Source organism: Mus caroli, unplaced genomic scaffold, assembly GCF_978045245.1.
Source record: "Mus caroli unplaced genomic scaffold, Mus_caroli_1 scaffold_13, whole genome shotgun sequence".
NCBI lineage: Eukaryota > Metazoa > Chordata > Mammalia > Rodentia > Muridae > Mus > Mus caroli.
Window position 1 is genome coordinate 59,988,939 of NW_028227268.1, and position 25,864 is coordinate 60,014,802.

Here is a 25,864-nt window from a genome sequence, read left to right on the forward strand (position 1 = left end):
CAAATGTGTTACAGCCAACCCGATAAGCAGAAGCAAGAATATCAACCTTGGGAGTCACCAAAGGCAAGCCAATGAACAACAGCACAGTGAGAAACCTTTCCAGAAGAGTAAGGAGGGAAACGGGGACTTGCAGCTGGAGACATGTTGAGAATTGTCTGCTGGCTTGCAGCTGAGGCTGTTGAACTGCCATGGTCTTGGAAAGGCTACACAGACTAAGAGTTTATCACTTAAATGTTTATAACATGGAAATTCCAATATCCCAAGAAAAGAGTATCCCACAAGACGGACATGGAAGGACAGTCATTTCAGCAATATTTATATAAAGCTTTGATAGCTTAGAAGCCATGGAAAAGAACAAAAGTCCAGGTTAGGTTAATGCATGTGAAAATACTTATGTAGCATGAAAATTCACAAATATTTACTTCATGAATCTATATTAACCTAAGGACATTAAGCTCACAAGCAACATTATTGGTGCAGCGTGTTGGTAAAAAGCTGGATAGGATGTAGAAATGGTGTGTGGGCAATATACCCTTTTTTAAGATTACAAACTAGCATCTGTTGATCTGGGGACAACTGGAAGGACTAAAGAGCAGTTGTCAAGTTTAGGTGTCTCTAGATGGTAGATTTAACAGGTTGTATCCATTTTCCTGTTCTTATAATAAAATTTTAAATAGGACTTAATGTTGACTAGACCCAAAATGATGTCATGAATGTGCCATATATTTTGAAAGGGATGGCAAAAGACTCGTGCTGAGACTGGGGGCCTTTCAAAGGGCTAGGTCCCAGGCCACTGCCCATCCTCCAAGGAGACAAAATGATGCTCTCTGCTTACCTTGAGTCATGTAAGAGGCATCATGAGGGGATGGCAGAGAACACTGGTTCTAAGTCACACCTGAACATCAAAAGCAAAGTTCTAACTGGCATTTTGGCTCTCAAGAAAAGGAGCTGCTTTGGGGGACAGCTCAACACCCCACAGGACTGAATCCATTTTGAAGTCTTTTTAGGGTAGTATGTAGAACAGGTGTGGGGAAACTATGAGGATCTTTACAGGGTGCCAAAAAGTCTCCATCTCACGTGTGGTAACATAGGCTTTCAGATATGACAGACCCACTAGCACGCATGTGCAGTTTGGTTATTTTATTCTATGTAAACTTCACTCAGTCAACTTGGTTATTTTTTTTTAAGCAAGTAGCTGGCTCAGACTATAGGCCCTGCCCCAAATAGCATCTAGGGGGCTGGCAAAGAACTGTCAGCAAGACAACTGTGACAAGCAGTGGTAAGAGAGGCATTCGAGGTTTCCAGCTGGGGCACACAGGGCCCAGGGCATCTAGGAACTGGCAATGTCTGGTCAACTTTTTGTTTGTTTTTCTAGGTTTTCTGCAAAAGAAGGAGCCATTTTCATGTTAGAGAAACATTTCTCTTAGATGAAGGAATGCATGATGCTTCAGTTCCCAAGGTCTGACCCTTCTAGAGTAAAACCTTATTAAAACCTGGTCAAGGCCAAATGTGTCTCTCCTGTTCAGGCAGCTGGTTGTACTTTATACCCTCCATTTTAACTCACTGACTGTGCTCACCACCAGTGCATCATTGGGAGGTACGGCCTTTACGTTGGTAGTTCTAAACCACGACTCCTGTGGCAACCCTCTAAGCTCCAAAAATACTACAGTTCACAACAGCAGCACAATTATAGGTATGAAGTAGCAATAAAAATCATTTAATGGTTGGGAGTCACCACAACCCTGTATTAAAGGGTCGCAGCATTGGGAAGCTTGAGAATTTCTGCTTTGAGTTCTTAAAGCACTGCTTTAAATAGTGAGTGGGCCATTAAGGAACATCAGTGCCTTTAAAAACACTCTTCCCTTTGAGCTGCTAGGGGCAAATGCAGGCAGGTGTACCGTAGCCCTCACGAAGTCACATCCCCTGCCTGTGTGCCTGCCTGCCTCTCTGGGGAGAATGAATCCATTCTCATTGGAGCTGGTCAGTTTTCCCAGAGTGGGCTGTTGTGACAGGGAGTCTGCCATTCACTTTTACAGGTGTTCTTTTGCCCTTCTGTTTCTTCAGCATAAAAACTCTTGCCAGAAATTGCCACTGTGGACTTTCAAGACTCCAAAAAATATGAACCCAAACTTCTGTTCTTTATAAATCATCAAGTCTTGGGTGGGAGTGGGGGTGGTTCCATGATAGTTGTAGAATACAAGAATAAGGCAGCCTACATGCTGCATCATTACGAAAGCATAAAGGACAAATGTCATGACAACCACAGGGTGGCAAGTGCCAGCTTACGTTGCATCGACTCTCTCCACGCCCCGGAAGTAGCTGACGCCCTCGGAAGTGTTGCGCAGGTGCTGGCATTTATCATCAATCCGGAGGGCGGCCTGCTTGTCACTCAGATCCTTCTCCAGCTCATGCTGTGCAGATCTGTCTGAGCTGAAGTCCCCAGGGAAAAGAAGACAGACAGGGTTCCAGTTAGTTCCCAAAGGACCGGCCATTACCCTCTAAGTCAGGGTCTTCCCTGCTTCTCCATCAAAACAATCAATTCCCACACTGAAGGAGCATTTGTGGAGATAGCCATACATGTGAGGCCTGAGGACCCTACCCTTGCTCGGCTCGCCCTGCCCTGCCATGTCCCATCCCTCCCCACCCTGCCCATGCTTCCATGGAATGTGGGGAGGTGAGGAGAGGAGGTGGAGGGAGAATAATATCTCCTACTGTTCACCAACAGTTGAGACAGGACACTGGTTTGCAACCTATGTCCATTTCTGGGCCTTCCTTTCCTCCTTCCTGTTCAGCTTCATATTCTCACCCACTTTATCCCCGGGCTTTAAATATAATTCTCCTCAAGGACCTCATGAGACATATACATCACAGGCTCCCGCGATTCATTGGTGACCTAAGTTTGTGGTCGTGCTTTATCTTGGATGTTCTCCAGGAGATATACATTAAGAGTCAGAATCAACTTCCATGAGTGCTTGAAGTGAGCTCAGAGGGCTCATGGTTCACCCTGGTACTCTGTCCCAGCAGCCCAGCCATGGAAGAGAAGAGAGCCTGACAATCTCAGAAATACAGTCTTCCCTGGACGCCAAGGAGGAGGAATCATAAGGCATGCCTAGAGGCTAAAGCTGGATGAGACCTGGGTGTGGGTGATGGGTGAAACAGATCTTCAGGCACAGAAGTTCACTCAACAACTGTTGTGTGACCCTAGGAACAGCGAACACAGCTCTGAGGAGTTTGTCCTACTGTGAGCACATAGCAATAGAGCACAGATAACTGGTGTGGCTCGAAGAAGGTGGTAACGAAACAGGGGCTAGGAACTCCAGAGCAAGCGCTGTGATTTTTTTTTACACAGGATGGTCAGGAGAGAGTTCATCAGATCACATTGAGACCCCGGGTTAGGACAATCGTATCACACAGGCTAGACGTCTCAAAGGCACAGGTTTCCTTCTAAGTGAAACCAGAGAGTGCTGACCTGCCACTGAACTGGCACATTCTACTGCTGTGTAAAGGACAGACTGCTGGAGACCTGGGGAGACCCACAGGAAGCCCACAGCAGAGGCTCAGAAGAGGATATAATAGCAGGGACCAAAGAGAGAGCAGAGGAGATGAGAAGTGTTTAGACCATGGGTATGTTTAAGAACCAAGACAACACCCCGTGAGGTAGGGCATTTTGAGTGAAAGTCAAGAGCTCAGCCAAATCACTGGATCGATGGAGTCCTGTCATTGGAGTTGGGGGGACACTGGGGTTGGGAGGAGGATCTGGAAGAGTTCAGGTGACACATTAAGTCTGAGTGCACTTTCCACACCCACATGGAGACCCCAAGTAGCTGCTGAAATTCGGGGGAGTCTATTTTACAGACAGAAAGTTGGGAGTCATTACCATGTGGCCTGTGAGAAGAAGGACAACTGAGTGATTAACCACTTCTGTTAATCTTCTAGAACCTTAAGCAAGCCCGGCATAGAAATTGCTCAGTAAAAATTGCTTCTGGTGGGATGAACTGATACCAGCCTTTTCTGCTCAGTGTGGCCTGTGCCTTCAGGGGAATCACTCAGCTAAAGCTTTATTTCTATTTTGTGTAAAGTAGAAATGAGGGCAGCCTTAGGGAACCTATCTGCATTTTATGAGTTCTAGAAGAACATACATGCAAAAGATGCCACCCCTTGACACTGCTGAACCTACAGCTTTGGGCTATGATGCTAGAACTCTGGACTAGGAGGTCTGTCTTGTTTGTCATCTGGGGTCAGCACATCCCATGGGCTTCCTGTCTTAGGATGACATCTTTAAGGAGAAGGGAGTCTGGATAGCTTTCTCACATGGCCTCAGGACACCTGGGAAGGTATGTGAGGTAGTATCTCGCCAACATCTGTCGTACAACCCAAGATGCCAAGAGCCTTGGATGCCATGGTAGTGCCCAGAGAAATTCCATTTTCATCTGACATGTATTCTGGGAGTGCGGCAGTGGCCATCCAAAACAAGTGGATTGGAGAAACTCTGTTTCTCTTACAATCATAAGAGAGAGTCCAACAGGAAAGCCACCCAGGGAGGGGAGGTCAACATTCTGTCCTCTGTGGATTTAAGCAAAGCCGGGCTCCTTAAAGGGAACCAACGAAAATCTAAGCAAGTGCGCACACACAGTCAAGACCTTGTGCAAGGAGGCCCGTGACTTAACCAAGGAAGACAATTAGGAATGCAGACTTACAGGGAAGTGTAACTACCCCAACATGGTTAGTCTTGGCCAAGAAAAGTCAAGGACAAAGACAGCAGATTTTAGACCATGAAAGAAAATGGAGGTCAGTACAAATTCTTAGAGATGTGTTAAGTGAAGCTCCTAAGGAAGTCATGAGCTCTTATCAGAACTACCCTGTCCCTAGCCAAACCCTGCCAGACAGCCTCCTGTCCACCTAATGCTACCTCCAGAAAACCACAGCATTCAAACCTCATCAACATTCCCATTGTTGACTCCAAGGCCAAGGCTGGGCAAACTAAGCAGGTAATGACATTTGTTACCCAAGCAGTACCCATGTGATCTTTTCTAACAGTAGTATGTGTGTAGCCACAGTTTCTTTTTTAGGGGAAGGGGGTGCATTTCGAACACTGCTTCTTTCTGTGACCAGAGCCAACACAGACCTTCAAGGACTGTTAGTCAGCAGGTTTAGACAGCACTTTGTCTACTCTGACAGCCGTAACCATAACTTAAGAACTTCTCCCGATTTTGTTCTCTCTTCCCATTGCCTCCTCCCTTGCCGTAAAAGAGCAGGTGACTGAGAGTCTGTTCCCTTGAGGGCTTCGCATTCTGGTGGCAAATCGGATAGTGCTTAACAATAGCACTGTGTGGTATAGCGGATGATGATGTAATCAGGACAGGTGGGTCTTTAAGGAAGTATAAGAACAAAGGGGAGATAGCCTAGTGTCTGCCCACTGCTAGGAATGAACACAGGCCTCAAAGGGAAAGACTCGAGTTAAGGGAGACATTAGCCATCCTTCCCACACCATCCCCAAATTAATCTTTAAATAAAACTCAAAGACAAAATTCCAAGCACTCATCCTAATTTCTAAGCAAAAATTGTTGAGGTGTCCCTGTGTGTGCGCGCGTGCCTTTGTATGTGCTTGTGTATGTGTATGCCCATGTATGTGCAGGTCCGTGCATGGGTATGTGTCCATGTGTGCCTGTGTGTGTGTGTGTGTGTGCCCACACACACGAGTGTGTATTCAGATGAAGCTCTAACAGAAATGTGCACAGGAAGCAGAAGCACAGTTCAGTGCTGGGCTTTAATGCTGGATAGGGAAGAAATGCTTACGCGAGTTGGGCATTCGCCTTATCCAGATGTTGCCTCATTCTTTCTTGACAACACAGAATGGTATCAACTTCCTACTCAATAGAAAAACAAAACCACACGTTAATGTCTTCACTGAGCATAGCATTGAAAGTCAGCAGTGTTCAAACCTGTCAACAAAGGAAGTTTTTATTTGTTGAAAAATCTGTGACGTTAAGCACTAAAACAATTTTACATCTATTTATTTACCTGCATGCCCCCATGATAATACAAATCAATCTTTACTTGTAGGACTATAAGGAAGCCATCGTATGGACCAAGCTGGACCATCATATGGGGAACAGGGGTAAAATTTTAGTGTTTCATTTCTACCTCATATTTATCTGTAGGTAAAACAAAACAACGACGACAACAAGAGTCCTAAAACTCTGGTGATGTGCTATATTGAGCTTATGACGCCTTTTCTCATAACAGCTTTCCTTCAAAGGCACAGGAAGCCAGTGAAGGTTGGGAGCCAGGCCATTGTAGCTATATACACAATGCTAGCAGGTTCAGCTCTGTGTTTCAAACATGGAAATTGACCTTCCACCTTGGAGGTCAACCACCTGATGTCATGCTGTGCCCTGTGGCCCTGTCCCTACACTTGAAGCAATAGCTGTGTTAGCCATGCCACTCACTTGACCAAATGTGTGTCATCTTGAGGCTACAAGGATATACGTGGTATTTCATAGCATGTAAATATTCACTTCTCTCTGAAATTAATATTAACATTAAAACAACTCAAAGAACACCTTTCAGGTATTTTTATAAGTGTGTATAAAAATTTTTTTATTGCTTTCTAAAGTGAAAAGGGATCATCCTTAATATTCTGCTTTGTGGCCTTTTGAACTTGGATGCTTCCCCATAATAGTAAAGAATGCTGTTGCTAACAATCAGAGTAAACAGATCGACGCTGCCAAGGGTCATGTTTGTTTTCTAGGTTTAGCAATTAAAGCTAATTTCCCTTCCAGAAAGCTGAATTTGTCTACAATAATGAATAAGTCTGCCTTCCTTGGGCACGCTGTGTAGTCATCTATCCTGCAACTCTCACCAAAGTGACAGAGCATGCCCCAAGACAGCAGCCAACCTGCCTGCATTTGAAGGCTAATATCAGGATATATTTGATGTTCTTAACATACTCAAAATGCAATCCTTAGCCACATGTGGTGGTAAGAGCCTGTAGTCTTAGGAAGAAGACAAGAAAGGCTGAGATGCTGAGGAGTTTAAGTCTAAGGTTAGCCTGGGTCACAGAGTAGGAGACCCCCTTACCTTAAAAGAAAATCGGTTCTTTCCCATTGGGTGCAATGTAACTTTGTGCGTGGTATTAAGTATATTGACATTAATAGTTTCTATGATGCTAAAATCAATCAAATAATTTTTTGTTTTCTTTGTTGATTTGATACTTTGTTGATACTTTCTTCACTGTACTACCATGAGCATCTGCCTGTTGTCTTCTTCCTTTATTGTTTAACTTAAATGTATTGACTCAGGGGCTTCTGGGGGATGGGGAGCTCAGATGGCAAAGCAGTTCTCTTGCAAGGACAAGGACCTGGGTTGGCTTCCTAGACATGATGGCCTGGGGAGGCTGAGACCGACCGACAGATCCTTGAAGCTGGCTGGCCAGCCAGTCTAACCTCATTGGTGAGCTCTGGGCCAATGAGAGGCCCTGCCTGGAGAGAAAGAAGCAGCACTCCTGAGAATGACAGCTGACGTCGTCCTCTGGCCTTCATAGGCATACACATCCATAGGCATGCCCATACACATACGAACATGCCACATACATGTTTAGACAATACTGAGTATGCCTAAAATGTTAACCCTGCTGTCTGATTCTTAGAGGCTCAGGATCCGTGGAATCAACGAGCATTTTCGCAGTTTCCATGGTGTACCAAAGTTCCGCCTGTTCTTATAAATATCATGGGATACTAAGAGAGTCTTAGAACTTTGTATTGTTTAATGTTCATCTGTGTCAATGACATAGAGAAGAGAGGCAGTGGAGAAGGGAGAGGGAGGAAGGGAGAGAGAGAGAGAGAGAGAGAGAGAGAGAGAGAGAGAGAGATCAAAGGATGCCTGGAGTCCTGCCTAGAAAACATCATTAGAACACTTTACAATATGTGCTGTGGCTGTTTTCACATAAAATGGACATAGTGGAAACTCCTGGGATTTCCAGTGGGGGAAAATGCATTTAATAAAACTTTAATATTTTTTAATCCTTAAACAATAGTTTTTGTTTGTGAATTCAAAGTCAGATGACGAACAGCAAGCAGATGGTTGAAGGCACAGGAATTCCCACAAACAAGAAAAGACTATATTGGGACCTGTAGAGCTGCCCAGTGTTTCCTGACCTGTCAATCTGCACTCATCCCGGCAGTGGAACTATGTGTGGTGCAAGCCATCCTCTCCCCTGCCTGGAGGTAAGGACTTGCAGGAGGCAGATGCAGAAGGCAGGAGCTGTCAAGGCGGTCTGGGTCCATTGAGCCCATGACTGCAACTACCTGCAGCGCACAGGCGCACCTGCAGGAGCCGGGAAGAGGGCGATGATTTTGAACCTGGAGAGGAATAAGAGCTGCTATGGGCTGACTTCCCAGAGAGTCCCAGGATGTCAGTGTAGTCCATGACTCTGTGGTTTCACTAGCAGAACTTTGGGGTGAAAGCCAAACAGGAACTTTGTCTCCGTGGTTGAGGAACCTTGGATTAGGGCTCCTATTTGAGCAGATGAAGCCTTCACAGTCTCCTGCTGCCACCCACCTCTCAGGAACTGGATTCTTAGGGCAGTGTTGCAGAAGGGAGGATGTCAGAGTAGAGACTCTGCAGCCTTTTCTATCACCCTGAGTGAAACCGCACTGCCTCACACTTTAACTGTGACCGAAGTTATGAAGGAATCATCAGGACAACACTTTCCTGGGCTTCTCTAAGCGGTGGTGACGCACACCTTTAATCCCAGCACCTGGGAGGCAGAGGCAGTTGGATCTCTGTGAGTTCAAGGCCAACTTGGTCTACAGAGTGGGTTTCCAAGATATCCAAGGCTAAATATAGAAACTCTGCCCCCCCAAAGTAATTAAATAAATATCCTCTTTTGCCTATATGATCTTAAGTCTAAAGGTATTAAAATTAATATTATCGAACACTTTGTGATAAAAAAATCAAAAAGATAAACATAATTCTACTTACATCCTGAAGGGCTGGTGGTAGGAAAATAAAATTTAAGTCTGGTTTCTGTAATTGAACCTGTAATTGAGCTGAAAATTATGTGGAGAAAAACATTGCAATTTATAACCTACAGTAGTCATGAGTCTGAGCTGTGTTTCAGGCAGCATCCGTGTGGCGCTGCCTATGTGCGTAGCGTGCACAGTGCCAAGTGTACACAGTGTGTGTTCAGAACCAAGGCCGCAATGACATCACATGGCGCAGCTTGGATGAGTACTTCACAAGACCCCATAGTCACTGCAAGTTGAACTTTGAACTAATTTTGCATTTTGAACATTTAGAACCCTTCCACTCTTGTCAAATTTTTAGGACCTCCCCATGCTTTCTGTTACATAACCCCAGAAGGGATTGCAACCCACAAGTGAAGAAGCCCATAAAACCCAGGAAGTAAACAAAACTTACAAGGCTTCAGGGTTCTGAAAGTTAGTCGATTTGCTAAGCCTCTGTAGAAAGATTGCTGAGGAAGAACAGATCCCACCTTTGGCCAAGCTGCCCTCGAGCTGTGCAGGAAGATCCAGGGGGTGTAGTTTTGGTGTGTCAGTCACCCACAGTGGGCGGGCTTTCCAGCAACATAGTTGCCTTTGAGCCATCCTCTCCCAACAGTCTCACTGGCTCTCTAAGCCACAGTTAGGTAGACTGTTTTCTTTGGTTTTCATCACTTTCCTTTCTGTGACACTCATTCACTTCTCCTCAGGTAAACTCACACAAGAGGTTGTTTCCCTCATATTCAAACTTATACTCATGTGAGTTGTGGGCTCTGTTCCAGTGGAGTAAGATGGTCAGCAACCCGAGAACATTGATGTCCGACTACAGGTATGAGTAAGGGCTGGCCTTAAGCTATAGCCTGAGTCGTGGATTTAAAATCATTTCCTGAGTATCCTTATGAATCCAGACCCTGTTCCCAGAAGGTTGAAGCTATTTGTATGGTTCTGTGTAGACACTTAACTGTCTTCCTTGAGGTTCGAGGAGCATAGCTAAATTACCACAGCTGAACAATCTGCTGCAACCCAACTCCTAAAATCAAATTGCAGTTCCAATTGGACCAAGGTCATGAAAAAAAGTCTCATCTACAAGAGCAGGCTCTTCGTTCCTAACATAACGCTTGTGATCAGTTTGAAATTTCAATATTTGCTCCTGTATCCATCAAAGATGACTAGCAAATAGCTGTCTTCCTCTGACATGGCTGATTGTTGGAAACCTTTGGGCCCGCAGTTTGAACGTAGAAACCTAGGCAAGGAGTGTATAACTTAGTATGGATGTTTGAACCCTACCCAGGCATTCATTCTGTGGTGAGACTATTCAATCCCTTCTCAAACCAGAGCCCTCTCAGGCTGCGTTGTGCCGAAATGGATCTGTTTCCAGAGCTCATTGTCACACATTCCCAATTTCCTAGAAGTCTTGAGTGTTTCTGCTTCTACAACATAGGAGGAGGAGAGAAACTGGTCACTGAGAGCGCTCTGAGAGGCTCAGCTTAGCTCTGAGGAGCAAGCCAAGCTTGAATCTCAGAGCATAGCCTAAGCTGGCTGACTGGGTGTGAAATGCCTCTGCAGACTCACGTGGCTTCAGAGTTCAAAGAGACACCATGATGACAGAGACATGGGCAGATAACATCATGACAGCTCCCCCAAGAGAAACTTCTATAAGAAATGCTGTTCTGTAAGAGACTGTTGAACACAGCAAGCATTCCTCCTCTGGAATACTTTGGGTCAGGAACATTTCAGATCAGATTTTTTCTCCTGAATTTTGAATATTTGCATAGTTATGATAAAATTATCTTGGGAATGGAAGTCTTCACTCAGAATTCATTTATGTCTCAGATACACTTTAAACACACAGGCGATTTTACGTGTTTAATTTAACCTGAGGTCTGTTGTGCAATTCCCTGCTTTCGGTGTCATCTTCACGCTCAAAGTGTTTGATTTGGGAACATTTTAGGTTTTGGATTTGGGGGTGAGGATGTTCAGTCTATATTACTTCTTGTATATAATAGCCAAAAGACTAAGTATGTGCATGTGCGTGTCCGTGTGTGTACATGTGTGTGTTTGTGTTCACTATATTGAATAACAGAACATATTTGAATAACAGAACATATTCACTACTTGAATTAACTGGGAATGACCAATTTATGAGCTAGTATTCTAGTTGCGGGTTTAACTTTAGGATAAGATGACCTCTGCTATTGAGCTGGAAAATATCAACCTCAGATTCAGTGTTTCTTGGTTCTCAAGGATAGATCTGCGGGGTCAGACAACATCACTCACCGACTCGAAGTCTACAGCCAGTGTTTGTTAGTACACCCATCACCAAAACCAAACTCAGGGCACTTTCATCACCTGGATTCAAAACGGAAACTCCTGGCAGTCACCCCCAAACTCTAGCCTCCTTCCCCCCCGCCCCCGCCTCCTTCCAGGAACCCACTAATCTACAATGGGTTGCTAAATAATTCTCTTCTGTGTGATATCCATTAGGGCATTTTCACTTTGTGGCCCTTCTACATGCTGTTCCCATGCTCTTTCCCCTGCAAGCTTTTCCCCTTGGCACACACTTTCCTTTCTTCTCCGGTCGATACTGTGAAGCAGAGTCGCTGGATTACTTTGTAACTCCAAATGATCCTTTTCTAAGTCAGAGTCATCATTTTCCATTCCCACCAGCAATGTGCATGGATTTTAATGCCTCCACCGTCTCAGCTCTTATTTTTCTGTATAGAAATGACCATCCTGTGGGTGCCAAGGTTGAGTCTCACTATGAAGGTGATTTCTGTCTTCTTGGTGATTAATGGTGATTCGCAGTTTTAGGCCATTACTGGTTTTGGCTTCTCCTCTTTGGTGAACTGATGTGTCAGTTCAACCATTTTTAGAAATTGAATTGTTTTTCTCTAAAACTCTTAATTATTACTTATATAGGCTAGATAGAAGTTCATATCAGGTATATGCTGTGTGAAGAGGATAATCTCCCTTCCTTGATGTTCCAGTTCTCCAGTTTTGTTGATGTAGCTTATCTTTTGCTCTTGTTTTTCTTTCAGGGTTGTATCTAAAAGACTGTCACCCACTCCCGGGTCAAAGTTATTTAGACATACTTTTCCTAAGTATTTGATCATTTCTAACCTTGATCCTTAAGTCTTCCATCCATTTCATATGTCACAGTGTAGGGCTCTGAGGTGGATTGTTTGCTGTTTGTTTTCAGATAAAGAGCTGACGCTGATGGAGGGTTTAAGGAGATAATGGCTGCAGCCAAGGGTACTCTACCACCGGGAGGAAGAGGAAGGTGACAGGGTAGGACAGGCTAGGAAGTGATCTGGGAGGAAGGACAAGCAGTTGACAAGGACATACTTGATCCTTAGTAGTAGTAGTACATGCTAATCAAAGTTTTTAAAACTGTTTGGCAGAACTCTTAAGGTGAAGAACCAGTGCTTGAGGTAATGTCTTAGACAAAGAAAGACTGGCAGTATCCTCAAGCACACGGAGGCTGAAACCTCAACCAACTGAGAGAGAGAGATGTTAGTGTAGGTAGCACAGAGAGCCAGAGAACTCGGGAGTAACAAAGATTTAAGAGGTGGAAAGTGTGAGTGAGCCTGGGAGATTCCACAGAGCAGCTTGGACACATCAGTTCTGGGGTGGCTGCTTGGCCATGGACCAAAGCTTCCCCAGATGTGCATGCCCTTTGACATCCCAGTTACTAGTCCTCAAGAGAAGTGGGGAGAAGGAGCCGGGAGCGTGCACTGGGCTCTGCAGTGATGGTTTTGACACCGTGGTGGCATGGAGCTACAGGGACCAGATCCTGTGAATTGTCTAATCAAAGTTGTGTCCTACAGGTATCTGCAATGACAGGAAAGTGGCTTTGGTGTCATTTTAAATGGATGCAGGTGTTTTCACATTGACAGATATAGTTGGAGTGCAATCTGGGAGACACATTTATGTCATTATTGCGTGAAAGGGACAGGATTATCTAAACATGTTTGACAGAATGACTGAAGTACTCCAAAATCTACAGATGCTGACTTGCATCCAAATGCGGCTATAAACACCTTATTTATTTTTTTATTCTTTCCTGTATTTTTAAAATTCTCAGTCAACATATATATTACTTATAAAACCAAGAAAATGAGCCTTTGCCAGACACTGTAAATTTACTTATGAGTGGCTTTAGCCAGCACCTCCCTGATTTCTTCATCTAAACACACATTTGTGTCTGTAGGCTTCTCAGTATTGAAGCATTTCCGCTCCCCACCCCACCCCACCCCCACTTACCGCCAGTAGTTCTTTCTCAGCTTCATCGTGAACAAGATCGATTCCCATTCTCTTCTCTCGGTGAAAGAGACACTCTCGGGAAACCTAGAAATCCACAGAGCACAGAACATGTCACTATGAAATGACAGCGGCTACTTTAAAGGAAGTCAACAGGAACTCCCAAGGTGGACCTCTCAAGTCAGTTTGGAAGAGATTAGCACAAGAAAGACCCTGGCAGGGAAGGAAGTCTTTGCTTTTACTGAAAGGGTGGCATCTACATTAGAAATTAATTAAAAAAAAATCCTAGTTTGGAAAGCTGACAAAAAGAATCCCCCACAACGAGTAACTAAATTAAATGCTTGGCATCAGTTTATTGAAGAGAAACAGTTGGATAACATGAAAATAGAGTCTGAGATATAATTATTATTTCTAAGTATTTTCTACTGGAAAAAGTAGAAATAAATGGTTTGCTTTCAAAATATTAAAATGTTTGTGTAGCCAACTATCTGAGTCACTATCTATAAAATAGTTTATTTCCCTAGTTATAAAAATAATATGCTTTTACCTATTAAGAATTAAAATACAGAAAACATGTTTCAGAGGCTCATTGCTGCTTTATTGGCTGTCTGATTTTAATAAAATGGAGACAGAAATATCTCTAAATTTTATACTATTTTTTTAGGATCAAATGAAATGGTAGACTGGAGTTTTAAAATATTCTTTGAAGCAGAGAATGTTAGTAATGACAATAAAAAGCAGCATAATTCGCTAACCATGAGCTGTGTAGGAAGTCATTGTATAGCTAAAATGCTTTCTTCAAAACCTTTTCCATGAAACAGGACTATGTTAAACTTTAGTACATGCAAAATGCGAACCATGTTGTGACATGTTATTGAACCATAGCTGAGCAAATGTCTAATTTTTAATAGTAAAAATGACATTTACTAGATGACGAACTGGTGGATTGTAGGAGCTCTGATGATTTCAGTGGATATCACCACACTGTCTTTCAGGACTCTTCCTCCAGCCTATGGTCCCACCGCTGACACGTCCAAGTGCATGCTTTCTGCCCTAGATGTCACAAGTGTTCATTATTGCATGTTTGGTAAGCTACAATGGCCCTCTGACTAATGTGATTACTGTTGTGCTAAAATTTAACAAGCTTCCTCCTGCTAAGTGGTTATTTATACGTTCTTTTTTTGAGGTTTATCTCTACATAATCAGGCCCTTTTGACTTCATTTTGACAGTCAATATTGTAACCCACAAGAACACTCAGGCAGCCACTGCAGGAGAAAGCTCACATTAGAACCAATCAGAGCCCAGTCATCGTGAAGGGACTGAGGAAAGCAACCAAGTGTCTTGGGGACATTAAGTAATAGTTCTGGTTTTAAGGATATTTTCAGTCTCTGAGCTAGGTCCCAAGGAAGACACCGGGGGCATTCTGTAACAACTTAAATGAACTAATCCAAAATGACCCTATGTGAGCGCCTCCTCTGGACACTGGGACTTGTCTGTAGTTTTGTATTTGTGGTTAGTGGAGAGGATGGGACAGAAAGTCATACTGTGTAGAGAAGCCCAGACGAGTCCTGAAATCACTAGACCTTCAGCCCCTTGGTCCTCACTCTTAGATACCATGAGATCTCCTGTAAGCATTCCACATTGAGACACCTGGTGCCCACTGAGAAGTTTACTAATGTATATCCTTTCCCAGCTTCAGACAGGGAATGCCTTCTTTCTATAGTGGTGTGCATATGAGTTTGGAAGATCTATATCCAGTGGTACAAGGGTCATAGGTGACTGGAGCCCATTCAAAGCCTAATCAGACACCAGTGATTAACTGAAGGGCTGCCTGTCTATCCATGACAACTGGCCTACTACCCTCAGACCCAATTATCTTTTTAATAAAAGAATCCTAAACAGATTTCTATCGGGGCCCCATTTGATCGCTTATGCCTGAAAAGAAATTATGTCAACATAGGGATTACTTCATGACACAGACTGAAAAATTTTCTTTTTGGTTTTTTTTTGTTTAAAAAAGTTTATTTGTGTGTGTGTGTGTGTGTGTGTGTGTGTGTGTGCATGTTTGTGTGTGAGTGGGTATGTAAACGTGTGTGTACATGAGTGCATGTTTGTGTATGCAGGTATATGTGTACATACATGTGTGCATTTTTGTGTGTGCTTATATGTATGTAGGTATATGTGTTCAGGTTTGTGTATGTGTGTACATTTGTTGTGTGTGTGTATGCAGGTTTCTGTGTATGCATGTGTATATATGTGTGTGTGTATGTACGGGTTTCTGTGTATTGCGCACGTGTGTGTGTGTGTGTGTGTGTGTGTGTGTACACATGTGAAGGCCCAAGGTCAGTCTTGAAGGTTGTGCTAACTCAGATACCACCACCTTCATTCTAAAACAGAGTTTCTCATTGGCCTGGAAGTCACTGATTATGCCGGCTGGCCAGTGAGCCCAGTGATCCTCCTGCCTCCACCCTGCCAGTATTGGGGTTGCCAGCATACACCAACCACCATGCCCTGCTTTTTCATATGGGTTCCAGGGATCAAATTTGGGTTCTCCTACTTGCAAGGCAAAAGTGTCACCGACTGAGCCATCTCCTCAGCTCTCGTTAAATTAAAATTTTCTTAAACAACCGTTTTCTTACATTTTCATCTTAATCTAGAACCTGCAGAGATCGGACCAGTCTTTCAACAGCCAAGAAGAGAGCACATTTGGCTGAAAACAGTGGGTAGCATAACCGTGTTAGTCTGCTTCGCTTTCAGAATTCGCTCAGAAACTCACTATGTGTGATATGTGTAAAATGGCAATGGTTAGCCATTACCTCTCTATCCCATTTACAAATTTACTGATGATGAGTGGTGTTTCTATGGGCAGCAGAAATGTACTTTGTTGGAGATAGCTATAACCACTGGGCTGCAGTGCCTTCTACTCTGACCCTCATCCTCACCTGCAGAGGGGCTTCAGTCTCTATCAAACCCCTCTCCAGCCTTCTCTTAATATCGGTCAGTGCATTTGTCTCTCCAATCATTTCATCCAACTCATGCGTGATTTCAGATTTCCAAAACGCTATGTCATTGACTCGTTCCCCCAGGTTTTGGGTAGAGTGAGCCTGGGTCTTCCGGATCTGCTGGTATTTGTCTTGAATGAGCCGAGATGTATCCACTCTGAGTCTCTCTGAGTTGTGCCGTGAGGAATTGGACTCCTGGAAGCTGACTAGATTGGAGCGGTACCAGTCGTCAGGGGTGTACCTCGTGAAGAAGGTGGTCCTATTGGACACGAAAGGGAGCATGGTGCTCTCACACACTCTCTGGGACCTCGAGGAGTACGGGGCCAAGGTTGGGTAGTTGTAGGCCGTTTTGTAGTAGGTGTTCGGTCTCCATGGAAGGCTCAAGCTGTGTGTCAGATTGCGATGGGGAAAGCGGTCCCGATAGCTCGATGTTATGGTACCAATGGCTGGTAGAAAGCTGGTCGATGCAGGTGGAGGGTGGGCATATGTAGCCGTCAAAGTAGAACCTAAAAGTTCCATGGTGCTCAAACACAATTTATAAATCTCTCCTGCAAAAGAGGGACGGAAAGAAGGGAGGGAGGGAGGAGGGGAGGGGGGAGGGAGGGAGGGAGGGGAGAAGGAAGGAAGGAAGGAAGGAAGGAAGGAAGGAAGGAAGGAAGGAAGGAAGGAAGGAAGGAAGGAAGGAAATAGCAAATAAATTAATCTTATATAACATACTGATAAAAGGTTTCATCTGACACAGTTCCAGCTTCAGTGTTCCCAGGCTCATTATATATCTCTTCTCATTCGTTAACAGTACTTTCTGGTGATAATTTTAAAGTCTCCATCCCCAAGCCTCTAAAATGTATGAAGGTAGTGTGTTTTTATATTAGTCACTTGAATTTTTGACATTCAAATGCTCTAAAAGACTGATCCTGTTGTGTGCAAACACACGCGTGTGGCCTCACATTATCCCAACTGCAGTTCATCTCATTCTAGAACATGCAGCTTTTTATTTTTAGTTGAATACATTCATGGGGCCTCCTAGGGAGACCAGGACACTTCAGACTGTGACATAGGTTTTGCAATATAATTCTGTTGGGGAACTTATGGCTACAGACCTGTTATTAAGAGGGAGAGAATCAAGTCATATTCAACTTGATGCACTATTCAGATAAGAAGAAATAAGTTCCTCACTGATCAAATAGCTACGTAACAATACCCTCTGACCAGAACCACAGGATAACTGATTTGTAGAACTGTGTTCAAATTAAAATCCATTCATAAAATAGCTTCCCGTGCCAGAGTGGCCCAAGTAACACTCGCTCCCTCACTGTGGGCTAAACCCCTTTCCTTTTCCTCCTAGTCACTCTATACTGGCATCTCTTCACTTCAGTTTGAAACTTTAAATATTGCTTTTCTTCAAAGTGAGTTCAAAACAACTTGAGGTGTTGGGGACCTTAAGTCTGTCTTGCTTCCAACCTGTCTCCCTGGTCAGATCCAGAAATAACCTTCTAGTAAAAACATTTCTCCTTAGCTTTGCTTAATGTTTGACAATAAAAGATCTCAAATCCAGAGAAGGTCAGTTAGTACTCTGACTGGGGTACTTGAAGGGCAGAGTGTCACGTGGGTTTTTCTAACACCTGCTATGCTGGCATCTTGAGGTATCACAATCCAGGATTGTCAAAACTGAAAACGCACAGCCGCGGAATATGAGACACACGCACAATATGAGACATGAGGAATGGGGAAAAGCCGAGTATGGAAAAGCAGCCAGAGTTTTGTTTTAGGGAAGGGATGGCTGAGGATCTGGACTAATGGACAGAACTTAGAACTCAGGTCTGGGGATGAGTTCCACAAGAATTATGTTATAACCAAACCTGGAGCTCTGGCCATCCATCCTTTAAGGCCACCCAGGAAGAGGGAATGAAAGTCATCTCTTGATAATAATTTACCAAAGTTCTCCACTGCTCTATAGTGTATTTGGGTCTCCTGTTGGTTAAGAATCCTGAAGGTCTCATGGCCTAAAAAAATGTTTTAAAACTTAAACAGGATTTCCACCTACATCCATGGTAAACTAGCCAACACTGTACATCTAAAAGCCTGGATCCAACATATGAGACAGCTTCTCTCACACACTGGGCTACAGGCAACACAGGATTGATCCCTGAAAAAAAAGGAAGTGAATAATGAGCCTTCTTATTGTTGAGCAATTGTGTTTGGGGGCCATTTCCAGATCACTGTGGGGGAAACACATGAAATGGACAAGAGCATGGCAGACTCTGTATTGATAGAGCAAGCAGACTCTGGAGGGGCTTCAACAGCTAGAAGTTGTGAGCAAAATTCAAGCAAACAACAAGCTACACAAACACAGCTTAGAGAGCTACACAGGGGATGCATGTGAGTCTCTGACTGGACATAACCTGTATATGTATCAAGGGACCCTCCTCAAACTTTGCCAAGCTTTGCAAAGTTATTGGATGAACTATCTCTCAAGCCAAGAAGGTAGAGATGCATACTGAGCAAGTTTAGAATCTATGATGTTTCCAGGAGACAGTCAGCAAAGAAGTCAGAGCGGTCACACATTTGAAGTCCCTGACTTGAGAACGGTTACTAAGGATTGAACATGAAATCTCAGCCATGAGGTCAGGTTTGCTCCTGGTCCCCAGCTGGTGGTGTTACTTTAGGAGGTTGCAGAAACATCAAGGAAGCAGGTTCTAGCCGGGGGAAGTAAGTCACTAGGGGCAAGTTCTTGAGGGTGCATCACCTCTGGCTGCTTGGCTGGCTCTCTGTTTGCTTGTTGGCCGTGGGCAACATTTATGCCCTTCTGCATTTATACTCTTCCCTGATCATCTTGCACATGGGCCCAACCAACCCTCTTGAAATCATGAGCCAAAATTCACCTTCCCTCCCTTAATTAGCTCTTGCCTGGTAATTTTCCTTAGTAACGCCAAGATGAGAAGAACATTCTGGAGGCTCACTTAAGCAAAGCTGGACACAGGTCTCAGGATGATCAGATTGGCCAACAAGTGACTTGGTTTCCTGAGAACATCAAAACACTCAACCAGGTCACATCGCTGTGTCCAGCAACCTGTCAAAAAAAAACTACATACATACTTACAGACAAAAATACGGCCATAATTAAAGAGAATCAGTCTGTAGAAGCAAGTCTGGAAATGGAAGGAATGATGGGAGGAGAACAACTGTGGGAGGAGCCAATGGAAAATAGGCAGGGCAAATGCACACAATGTCTACTTAACCCATTAATTGGCGTGGGCAGCAGATTGGACACTGGAGAAACAGATACTGGTATACTAAATTCTGGTGAACAGGAAACAGGGATTTTTGGTTTTGTTTTGGGTATTTAAAGAGAAAGACGAAGCAGCAGTATAACAGCACAGGAATTGTGCCTTTGTGATGTCATGAGGAGAGGGACCAAAGCGAAGAAATAACTGAATACCTTCCACATGTGATGGAAGTTATTGTAGTCTTTAGATTATTATAAAAGTGTAGAAATTCCACAAACTGTAAAAAGGTAAACAGAGACACACAAATACACAGACACACACACACACACACACACACACACACACACCCAGGGCTTATCCAAATCACATTTCTGAAAGCCAAGCCTAAAGGAAAAGCTGAGGAACCAAGAGAAAAAACAGCAAAACAGCACAGCGAGAAGAAAGAATGAGTGTAGGAAGGAGCCTGGGATTGTCAGAAACTACTCAAGCAGGATGGCAGTTTTCCCGTGTTTGTTTTGTGGTGCCTGGCACCAAACCCATAGTCTTACACCTGCGAGGCAAGCGTTCTACCAACTGAGCTACATGCCAGCCCTTGACAGAGTCTTTAGAGAGACCCGAAGACAGCCTAAGGCAGACATTCTCTAGCAAGTGAAAGGTCTTTCCCTCTAGTTGGCTTTCTGTTGCTGTGATAACACCTCCACCACCACAGGTGACTGAGGGAGAACGAGCTGATCCATCCTGACCACAGTCTGTGACTGAGGGAGGTTGGGGGCAGGAACTTGAGCAGGAGCAGAAGCAGGAACCACAGGGGATGCTGCTTCCTGGCCTGCTCCTCATCACTCACTCAGCTTGCTTTCTAATTCAACTCAAAGGCTGAGCCTGCCCACAGTAGGTGGGTCCAGATCACATCAATCATTAATCAAGAAAATGCCCCACAGACTTGCCCACAGGCCAATTTGATGGTGTTCTCTCAAGATTCCCTCTTCCCAGATGTCCTGAGCTTTGTGTCAACAAACTAAACCTAACCAATACAGCCCTCAAAAAAAGTAAAACCATATAAAAGATTTTTTTCAAACAAAAGGATCCAGCAGCAGCAGGCTTGCACAGGAAGTTCTTCAGGCAAAGGGAAGAATCCCAGATGGAGTCTTGGATCCAACAAGAGAATGTGGCATGTCAGAAATGGCAAGGATGCGTGTTAGCGTCATTAAAACCCTTTCTCGCTTCCAAGTATCTTTAAAAGATAGTTACTTGAAGTAACAAAGTATTGTATAATTTATCAAATAGAAGCCACTATATGACAGTGAGAGCACAGATAGAAGGTTTGGATGGAAGTATACATTTAAGGGTTGAATGGTTGAGGTGAATGACAGACTTTAAATAAATATAGCTTGTGCTATATTGAGATATGCAGTGCATACAATATGCAGAACTGGCATCCTCAAAAGGTAATAAAGGACCAGTGGGTGTGCCTAAGAGTTTTCCGACCGTGAAAACATCAGCACCATTTCTGTAGCAATCGCTCAGGTCCAGTCACCTTTAATCCTCATAATCTCACAAGTGTCCATGGAGATTCCAGAAGTGATGTCATATGTGGCTTTACAGCAGAGTGGATAAAGACACCGAGCCAGGGATGGAAGAAACGTTACTACTATTATAAGACAGCAACACTCTAGTCAATACATTTTATTTTGCTTCACGTGAGTGGTGTGCACATCCGCATGTCTGAGGCTATAGGTGCTGAAACTTTGTAAAAAAAAAAAAAAAAGTTCAGCCCGAACTCCAAAACATTTTTAAATGGATGCCCTGAAACAATCTCTTATAATAATAATAATAATAATAATAATAATAATAGTTTTAGCTAATAAGTCAAAAAGGAAGGAAGAGAAAGAGGATGAAGGGAAGGTGGAAGAGGTAGAGGAGAAGAGGAGGAGGAGGGAATGGGGAAGGCAGAAAGGTGGGGGAAGGGAAAAGGAGGGAGGGGGAAGAGGAGCTGGGAGGAAGAGAAGGCAAAAACATTTATGAGGAAGAGAAAATAAGAAGAGGAGCAAAATATCAGGATGACAGACAGAAATCCAATCTTATTATAAATGATTTATATTAAATAGCCTCCACATAGATTGAATACTAAATGTATATTATCTAGAAAAAGCATTTTAAATATAAAGCAGGAAATTTTAAAATGAAAGTATAGGAAAGCATGCAACGTGTAAATAGTAATAAATTTTTAATTTACTATATTAACATCAAGCTAAGTAAACCTTGGAACAAGATCAGAGATAAAAACGAGTGGAAGGGTCACTCAAAGAGAGACAACAGGGAAAGATGGCTCAGTGGGTAGTGTGCTCTGCTGCCCAAGCCGGAAGACCTGAGGCACATCTCTGGAAAGGTTGAAAGGAGAGAGCCAACTCTAGGGCTTGTCTTCTGACCACCACACACACACACCAGCACTCACACACATATCATACACATGCAATAATAAAAAATAAAACAACATTTTAAGAGATGTTGAAAGTCTATTGTAGTCATTGACATAAACACATAACACAAAGATTGACAGGATTAAAATAAGGCATAGGCAAGTCCACCATTGCAGTTGGATATCCAGTCTTCTTCTGTCAGCAAGTCATAGAAAAGATATACTGGTTAATACTCATTTAAGTAACCTACACTAACTGGACCTAAGGTATCTTAAACTACTGAATCGATACAAGTTACACATGTTTCCTGAATATGTCAAAATTAAGTTATAGGTTGATAAGGGACAGTTAGAAATTCCTCAAGTTATAGGGAATTAAACAATACAATTCTTAAAAGCTCATGAATCAATGTGGAAATAGCATGGGAGACTGGAAACGATCTTTAACTGGATGAAAACAAAACACAACTTATGTGAATTAATGAAACGCAGCAAAAGTTGCTACGAGGACGAAAGGTACGTCTTCATTCATATTAGAGAGTGGTGAGCTCAAATCCATGATCTATGGTGGTTTGTTTGTTTAGGGGGTTGTTTTGTTTTGTTACTTTTTGTGGTTTGTTTGTTTGTTTTTAGGACAGGTTTCTCTGTGTAGTCCTGGCTGTTCTGGAACTAACTCTGTAGACCAGACTGAGATTAAAGGTGTGTCCCACTGATGGTGTGTGTTTTAATCTAAGTAAAAATCAAAATAAACCCAAAGCAGAGGGGAGAGAAAGCAAAGAGAAACATCCACGAAACAGAAAAAGGATCCATGGAAAAAGCAAACCAATAAAACTGTCAATAAAATGAGCAAATTGGCCAGACTTACCAAAAGAAAGAGAAGGCAAGTTAGGAAGGAAAGAGGAGAATTGCCACCCACTGTAACAGTGAGAAGGCTAATAAGGCAACAGTACTCCCAACTTTATGCTGACAGTGGACAGCTCAGGCCCAACAGACAGTTCAGAGAATAAAGGTACCTACAACCAACCCCAAGGAGTGAATTCAGGTCCAGGAACCCACACAGTGGAGAGAGAACTGACTCCTGCAAGCTACCCTCTGATGCCACCCTCTGATGCATACCTCACTTGACAAAGACTCTGGATCACTTGGCCAATTGTGTCTTTTGCAGTGTTAGGTCTCCAAATTTTAACTCAGGCACCCTCCAAGCAAGTGTGAGCAACACTTGCTAAACTTGCTAACACTGTATTCATCTTCTATCTGCATGGAAATTCAATAAGGTCTTTGGGAAGACAGATGGAAGTAGGCATGGGGATCATGCCCTAGACCAGACCATGGTTTTTATTGCTTTTTAAATGACATTCGGAGACAGATGTGATGTGCATGCTTTTAAATTCCAGTACTTAGAAGGCTGAGGCAGGTGGATTCCTATGAGTTTTGAGACCAGCCTGGTATACATAGCAAGTTTCAGGCCAGCCAGGGTTCCAATAAGTAAACATAAATAAAAATATTATATTTTGTTACTAACAATAGAAAGGAGATGTGCTACAAAGTCAAACAGTGTTGGGCTTTATTCATTTAATGTGTGATCAACAGGTATTAACATACTGAAAGTGCTATAGTACTCAACTATAAATATTGATTTGCTAAAGATACAATGGACCCCACCAAGAATACAAATACTGGAAAGATCCATTTACAATTCAGAAGATGAGCTGGACTTGAATGGATGTATTTTCTCAGCATATTTTAGTCAAGACTTTAGGATCATAAATATTTAAAATAGCAAAAACCTTTATAGAACATCCCTAGAAGACACAAGTTCAGAAACTGTATTACCTCGCTCCACGCCCCGCCTCAGATCAGTGGCAGGCAACAGGCTTGACGGCTTTATAGACAGACCCACAGGACTAGAACCAGGTCCACTGGTTCCAGTAGCTAACCCAGGGTCAGATGGGACCAGAGATACATGTTAATAAATACCACACTTAGCTAGAGTTTCTCTTCATATCATATAAACATTTTGTCTTTTAAACAAACACCAAAATTAGAAGCAATGACTTGAATTTCAACATGAAACACTGCAGCTTTAAGGTTAAATAAGAACATGGAGAGACATAATTATCTTTAAACAAACAAACAAATGCAAATGAATTCTTCCCCAGGGCAAGGGAAAGAAAACCCCTAGCTACTTTTACTGTCAGACCTGTATGCCCAGAGACACCCATATACAGAAACAATTAGAATGCCCAAGAATTACTCTCCAGTATTTTACAGGGAGCAAACTAAAAGAGCAGCTGTATAGGTGACGTGAGGTATATTCATAACACATTTGATGCAGATTGTCTGTTACATATCATTGCATACACTTAAAGCAGCACCTGTGTTGGCATCTGGATTAGATATATCATGATAAAAGTGTGAAATATGCAGAATATAAGGATATACTAAATTCTGGTAGGTGAGCGCCCTGGGAAAAGAGGGCCACAAAGCAGGCCACGGTTGTCCTTGTAACCGTTTAAGGGGTGGACAGGGTGACTTGGCATACAGATGTTATTCACTGAATTATTGTGTGAAATATTTTGTTTATAAAAGGAATAGAACATTTTATCAGATTCATCAAATATTTTTTACCTATCCATAAAACAGCTTCCTTTTTTTAATAACCAAGCAAAGAGTGTTTCTCGTTTCTCAAGTATTTGCTTATTACAACACTGTAAGTACCAGGGCAGTATTGAGAGACTTGGTTTTAACCGCCAAAAAACCGCAAGGAAGATGTAACCGAAAGTCTCCAGAGACAGGGAGTACCAGAGGACACTAGCCTTGGTTTGAATTTCAGAAACAAGTCCTCCCCTGAGCTACCTGAAAGCCTAGGCCGAGAAAGCAGCCTTAGAGGAGGGATTGGGTTTCAGACACAAGCTATACTCTGAAAAAGCAGGTGAGAAACAGGATGGATGCCCCTTCCGTGGACCACAGGATGAGACAGCAGACCCGGGCTGCCTGGGGACCGAGGGTGAGACATCCCGCAGCCCTGGGGGCCAGGACTTTCCTAGATCACTCACCTGTGCTCCCTGTGGACCCTCAGCCGCCCTAGAGGCTGGCTCGCCCAGCCCCACTTGACATCAACCACTCAACCACAGCCAGGGTCCCTAGTAGGAAGCGGATTGGGTACCAGCAGGGAAGCCCTGCCCTAGGCAGTTGCTATGGACGCTCACGAGCATAGTAACCGTGCAGGGATAGCGGGTGTTGGGAGACTAGAGCGTCCAGGAGGCACTGGAACTCCCGGTCCATTCCAAGACGCACCAGCTACCTTTGGGATCTCCCCTCCGTTAAGTTTTCAGTAAACACAAATAATATTTCTGTAGACACTGGCCACATGTTTTACTTACAAGTCCATCACTGTCACATCCTTCCAAGACCTAATAAAATTTCTTTTACCAGGTGAGGGGGTTGGGGCAGTCATTGGCCTAGCCACACCCAGTGGTAGAGCCATCCCTAAAATGCAGACCTAGAGGATTTAATACTCCTTGAGGTGGCATCCTAGCTATGCCAGCCCTAACAATTCACACTGGTAACTGTTAAGAGGAAAGAAAGCACCTCCCCTCGCCCCCAGTTAATCACTCTTGGTGTTCCTTGTGTGCCATTCCCAGGATGAGGCAGCTCCCAGGGGATCTTAACATGTGACAATAGGCATGCAGAGGGGAGTGGGTCGTCAGTTTTACCCATTTAGAAACTTGGTTATTGCAGAGGCTGGTGCCAACTGAAGTCATAAGAAGGTGAACAGGGACGGCTAGAGTGGTACCAGCAGGGTGCACATTAAGTGACTTTGGCTTTCTGACAATGAGCACAGAATGCTTGTCTCAAGAAGCCGGGGGTGGGTAACTACAGAGACCACCTGACGGTCCCATGCTTAGTCTGGATGCATGACTGGGTAAGCCACACAGACGCCGGCATATCTCACG

The 25,864-nt window shown here is 43.5% G+C and overlaps 1 protein-coding gene across 3 annotated transcripts in view; it reads right to left on the reverse strand.

Annotated features, from left to right (window-relative positions):
- Tekt3 (tektin 3) overlaps nt 1-25,114 on the reverse strand; it is a 36,769-nt gene extending 11,655 nt beyond the window's left edge. Inside the window, exons 1-6 of one of the 3 annotated variants that reach the window (XM_085829925.1) lie at nt 24,965-25,114; nt 19,226-19,286; nt 16,206-16,813; nt 13,266-13,349; nt 5,797-5,867; nt 2,287-2,430 (exon numbers count right to left, since the gene is read on the reverse strand). In XM_085829925.1, coding sequence (XP_085686051.1) covers nt 2,287-2,430; nt 5,797-5,867; nt 13,266-13,349; nt 16,206-16,784 — 878 coding nt within the window. In that variant the 5' untranslated portion in view covers nt 16,785-16,813; nt 19,226-19,286; nt 24,965-25,114. Of the gene's footprint in view, nt 1-2,286; nt 2,431-5,796; nt 5,868-13,265; nt 13,350-16,205; nt 16,814-19,172; nt 19,287-24,964 lie in introns of all 3 variants that reach the window. The other 2 variants (XM_021177308.1, XM_021177307.2) reach the window with 2 other exon arrangements.
- Between the last annotated feature and the right edge of the window lie 750 nt (nt 25,115-25,864).